Below are 5000 nucleotides of genomic sequence, written 5' to 3' on the forward strand. Positions count from 1 at the left end.
ACCAGCTCCCTCCCTCAATCCCTCCAGTTTGCTCCCCCCCACTCCCTCCCTCTCCCCCTGGTTGGGGGTCAGACTCCCCCACTGTCGAGCGCCCTGGGGCGCTAGCCCGGTATGGGGTGGGCGCTGTGTAAATGTAAATGTTGCGAGGTAGAGTCTCGCAGTCACATCTCGGGCTGTTTGGGGGACACGGCTGGGACCCAGTCGGCTGACGATCTCCTACAATACCACACACAGTCACTCCACTTTACCATCAAATCCCGCCAAGCGCTTTGAGAGCTGCTCCCGACCTCAGAAGCTCTGTATCAGCCGTCTATATATAAGTACAACTTACATTTATGTGTGTGTGTGTCTGTGTATGTGTCTGTGTGTGTATCTGTGTGTTACAGATATACACACAGACACAACTGGCACCGCCTTCCATCACCTCCGGAACATCGCCAGACTACGGCACTCCCTCACCCCTCACGCGGCTGAAACTCTGGTCCACACCTTTATCACCTCAAGGCTGGACTATGGGAACTCTCTCCTCGCCGGCCTTCCCGGCACCTCCCTCCACAAGCTGCAGGTCATTCGCTTTGCAAGTGAGAGACCTGAGTTCAATTCCAGGCAGAGGGCGAAACCTCGGGCAAGTTTCCTTACTCCACACAGAGCCTAATAATAATCCCTCCAAAACCAAAAACAATAATAAATTGATCATTTTCAATCTATGACTGTTTGTGGGACATTGCTGTGCGCAATTGGCTGCCGCGTTCGCCCACAAATATACAGTCAATTCACTTTACAGTGTGTTCTGTGAAGCGCTTTGGGACGTCCTCCCGACGTGAAAAGCGCTATATCAAATGCAAGGATTATTATTATTATTATTATTCAGAACTCTGCAGCTCGTGTACTGTCCCGCACCAGACACCGCGCCCACATCACTCCCACCCTCACCCTCGCCCTCACTCTCGCTCGCCTCCACTGGCTCCCCATCCCCCAGAGGATCCAATTCAAGATCCTCATCCTCACCTACAAGGCCATTCACGGCCTCGCTCCCTCCTACCTCTCCGACCTACTATCCCCTACCTACCTGCCCGTACCCTCCGTTCCTCTGGCTCCGGTCTGCTCCACATCCCCCGCCCCAACCGCCTGACCATCGGTGGCCTTCAGCCTCTCAGCCCCGAGGCTCTGGAACTCCATCCCAGTGCCTTCGCCGCTTCCTCCCTTTCCTCCTTCAAGGCCGGTCTCAAGACCTTTCTCTTTGACCTTCAGCCTTCAGATCCCCTCTCAACTCTCTACCCCCTCCTCGCTCCCTCCCTTCCCTCCCCTGACCCCCTCCTCGCTCCCTCCCTTCCCTCCCCTCACCCTGACCATTTCCCCCCCCCCAATGCTCGGGTCCTGACCCAACTGTCCAGCGCCTTGGGACGTCCTCCCGACGTGAAAGGCGCTCTGTAAATGCAATCTTGTTGTTGTCTGTGTGTGTCTGTGTATATGTGTATCTTTGTGTGTGTGTGTGTATCTGTGTGTGTGTCTGTGTGTGTCTGTGTGTGTACATTTATACACAGGGTGACCAAAAATAATACCATCACAATGTCCAATAAGTCTTAAAGAAATGATGATTATATGTATACTTTATCTTTAGATAATAAGATAGTTATCACGATGTTTTAACTGTATATTAACATGATAGTATTAATAAAATAAAGATATCAACTTGTGTGTGTAAATATATACACAGGATCTGTAAACGAATAAACTGTATGTTATATATATTTATGCAGTTTATAACCTAAAGCTAAATGTGCTGACTGTTTTGCAGCTTACCTCCCCAGCAGCTTCTGTATGTACACCACGCTGATCGCGATGTCAGGCTGGTACACAGAGACACACGGCCTGGCTGTGCTGGGAGTGGCAGCGGGAGCCATTATAGGGTGGCCTTTCAGTGCAGCACTTGGGTAAGAAAGTTTCCCTTCTCCCCTACACCCCCCCCCCAACCCCCACCCCCCCTCCTCTGCCTGCCCCTAAATCATTCCCCCACCCTCCCATGACCCGCTTATCCACGGGCCGAGCGAAGCAGTGAAAAAGACGCCCCAGGGCGCTGGACAGTCAAGGGATTCTTGGACCCAAGCTGGGAGTTGGGGGGGTCAGGAGGGGTGGAGGGCAGGGCAGGGGGCGCGGGGATGGTGGAGGGCAGTGGGGAAGGGGTTTAGCTTCATGGATGTTAGTGTAGGAAGTTGGCTTCCCCAGAAAATACTCAATCACTCCACTCTCCAGTAACATCCTGCGATGCGCTTTGAGATTGCGAGGATCCCATATTAAAAACACAGTCACTTAACGCACGGCTGTTTGTGGGGACACTGTTGTGCCCAATTGGCTGCCGCGTTTCGCCCACAAAATACACAGTCAATTCACTGTACAGCGTATCCTGTGAAGCACTTTGAGACAATCTCGAAGACGTGATGAGGCCGTATATCAAATGCGAGGATTGTTATCGTCATCGTTATTGTTATTTCTCCTCGTTTCCCAGACTGCCAATTGCGTTTGATCTGCTGTTCGTGAAGAGAAAAACTCGGAGTTTTGTCACCTGGACTCTTGTAGCTTTGTTGCTCTTTCTGGTAGGTTTGTAAACCTGTGGGTTAGAGAGGGCTGTGTTACAGTGAAGGGAATGGGGTTCACTGTGTTACAGTGAAGGGAATGGGGTTCACTGTGTTACAGTGAAGGGAATGGGGTTCACTGTGTTACAGTGAAGGGAATGGGGTTCACTGTGTTACAGTGAAGGGAATGGGGTTCACTGTGTTACACTGAAGGGAATGGGGTTCACTGTGTTACACTGAAGGGAATGGGGCTCACTGTGGAGGGTGGCTGAAGGTGCGGTCAAAGAAGAGGGTTTTAAGACGGGCGAGGGAGGGGGTGAGGCAAAGGGACTGCGGGATGGAGTTCCAGAGGGTGGGGGCAGAGAGCCTGAAGGCCCGATTGCCAACGGTGGGGCGGGGAAGGCGGGGGATGCGGAGCAGGTCGGAGCCCGCTGAGCGGAGGGAGTGGACAGGTATGATGGGGTTGGGGGGGCGGAGGGGAAGTAACACTGCATTTTTGGAGATGCCGTCCTTCAGATAAGACATTAAGCCGAGCTCCATCAGGTTAATGGTCCCGCTGCACTGTTCAAAAAGACGAAGGGAGTTTCCCTTCTCCCCTTGTCAAGGGCAACAGTCTCCCAAATAAAATCCCTCGGTCACTTCGTGGCTGTTTGTGGGGTTGTCTATGGGCACAAATTGGCTGCCGGGTTAGGGCTTAGAAAAAGACAAGTCGCTGCACTTTACCGCGTTCCCGGTGAAGCTCTGAGATGTCCTCCTGACCCCCACCCCAGGCCCTGTATCCAATGTGAGGCTAATTATTGCTGCCCAGGAACCTGGTTAAAATGTGGCCCTTCGCTTGACCGTTGTGTTGCAGGTCCCCCTCGTGGCCGTCGACAGCTATTACTATGGGAGGTTGGTGGTGGCTCCTCTCAGCATCGTCATGTACAATGTGTTCACTCCTCACGGGCCGGACATTTATGGTGAGTTACTGGCTGTTGTGTGCGTGTCATTGGCACTGGGAGTTCATAATAACCTTCCAGAACTATGGTCATAGCCTCAGCATTAAAGGTCAGTCCTTTAGAACTGAGTTGAGGAAAATTTCTTCACTCAGAGGGTAGTGAATTGATGGAATTCTCTACCCCAGAAGCTGTGGACGCTCAGTCAGTCATTGACCATATTCAAGACTGAGATCGATAGATGCAGCGCTGCACAGAAGCGGGCGGAGATCAGGCATTTGAAGGCAGTGGAACTTTCCGGAGCCCACACGGAACCCGCTTTGCCACCTGGGGGCCTGGAAAGGGGCAAAGAGTGAAGGTGAGGAGGATGGGGTGGGTGGGGGGTGGGGCGGGAGATAAACAGTAACGGGGGGCAGCGAAACAACCGAAGGGTTATATAATGTAATAATAATCCTTGGATTTGATGCAGCGTCTCAGAGGCGTCTCAAAGCGCTTCACAGACTATACTATAAAGTGTAGTGACTGTGTATTTTGTGGGTGAAACGCAGCAGCCAATTGCACACTGGAGCGTCCCCCCACAAACAGTGTTGTGGATTTATTTCTTGATGGATTGGTATCAGGTGTGTGGAGTGAGGAAACCACTGAGCTACACGGGATGATGACAGGAGTGAGGTGTGGAACAGAAGAGAAATACACCAACGCCCCAACCACAACAACAACTTGTATTTAAATACCACTCTTCACGCGAGATATTGCCTCCGAGCGTTTGATACAGTCCTGTAGCTCAGTGGTTAGAGCCTTCGCCTCACAAGCGAGAGGACCCGGGTTCGATTCCCGGGCGGGTCAGGTCAGGGCAAAACTTGGGCAAGTTTCCTTCCTCCCCACAGACGGACACACCCAGTTGTTAGTTAATTGGCGGACGTTTCCGAGGGTAATAATCCCTTCAAAAAAAATCGGTCACTCAATCCACGACTGTTTGTGGGGCGCTGCTGTACGCAATTTACTGCCACGATTTGCCCATAAAATACACAGTCAATTCGCATTGCAATATGTCCTGTGAAGCGCTTTGAGACATGTCGACGACACAATAAGGCGCTGAGTCAAATGTCAGGAATATTATTATTATTATTGTTATTATTATTGTTATTATCATTGTGGGTTCAAACCACACATCGAGGATTTGAATTCATATACTCCAGAGCAATGCGGGGGGGGGGGGGGGGGATTTCACGTGTTGTAGCATACACAAGCGTGTAAAGGACGCGAAGACATGAGGCACATAGCTTGTAGGCGTGTAGCATGTAACAGACATGAGGCACGTAGCGTGTAACGGACACGAGACAAGTGGCGTGTTATCAAAAAGACACACAACAGACACAGGAGGTACAACAACATGTAACAGACACAAGACACGTCACGGACATGGATCAAACACGAGAAACATTGTCCCAAAAAGGTGCTGCACAAACTGCTCGGTCGGTGTAACACGTCG

At 51.4% G+C, this 5000-nt stretch overlaps 2 protein-coding genes across 2 annotated transcripts in view; one reads left to right on the forward strand and one right to left on the reverse strand.

Moving 5' to 3' along the window:
* The window catches only part of alg9 (ALG9 alpha-1,2-mannosyltransferase), a gene marked incomplete in the record, with an annotated part of 39385 nt that overhangs the window by 32640 nt on the left and 1745 nt on the right, over positions 1 to 5000 (reverse strand). The window contains 1 exon segment of the mRNA XM_042343911.1: positions 3752 to 3843. Within this exon segment, the coding sequence (XP_042199845.1) occupies positions 3752 to 3843 (92 nt within the window).
* Positions 1766 to 3637, forward strand: LOC103172649 (alpha-1,2-mannosyltransferase ALG9-like). The gene is made up of 3 exons (XM_042343912.1): positions 1766 to 1934; positions 2507 to 2594; positions 3427 to 3637. The coding sequence occupies exons 1-3, from the start codon at positions 1822 to 1824 to the stop codon at positions 3604 to 3606; spliced, it is 381 nt and encodes a 126-aa protein (XP_042199846.1). The 5' UTR covers positions 1766 to 1821; the 3' UTR covers positions 3607 to 3637.

This window comes from Callorhinchus milii, unplaced genomic scaffold, assembly GCF_018977255.1.
Source record: "Callorhinchus milii isolate IMCB2004 unplaced genomic scaffold, IMCB_Cmil_1.0 Scaffold25, whole genome shotgun sequence".
In the NCBI taxonomy this organism is placed as follows: Eukaryota; Metazoa; Chordata; class Chondrichthyes; order Chimaeriformes; family Callorhinchidae; genus Callorhinchus; species Callorhinchus milii.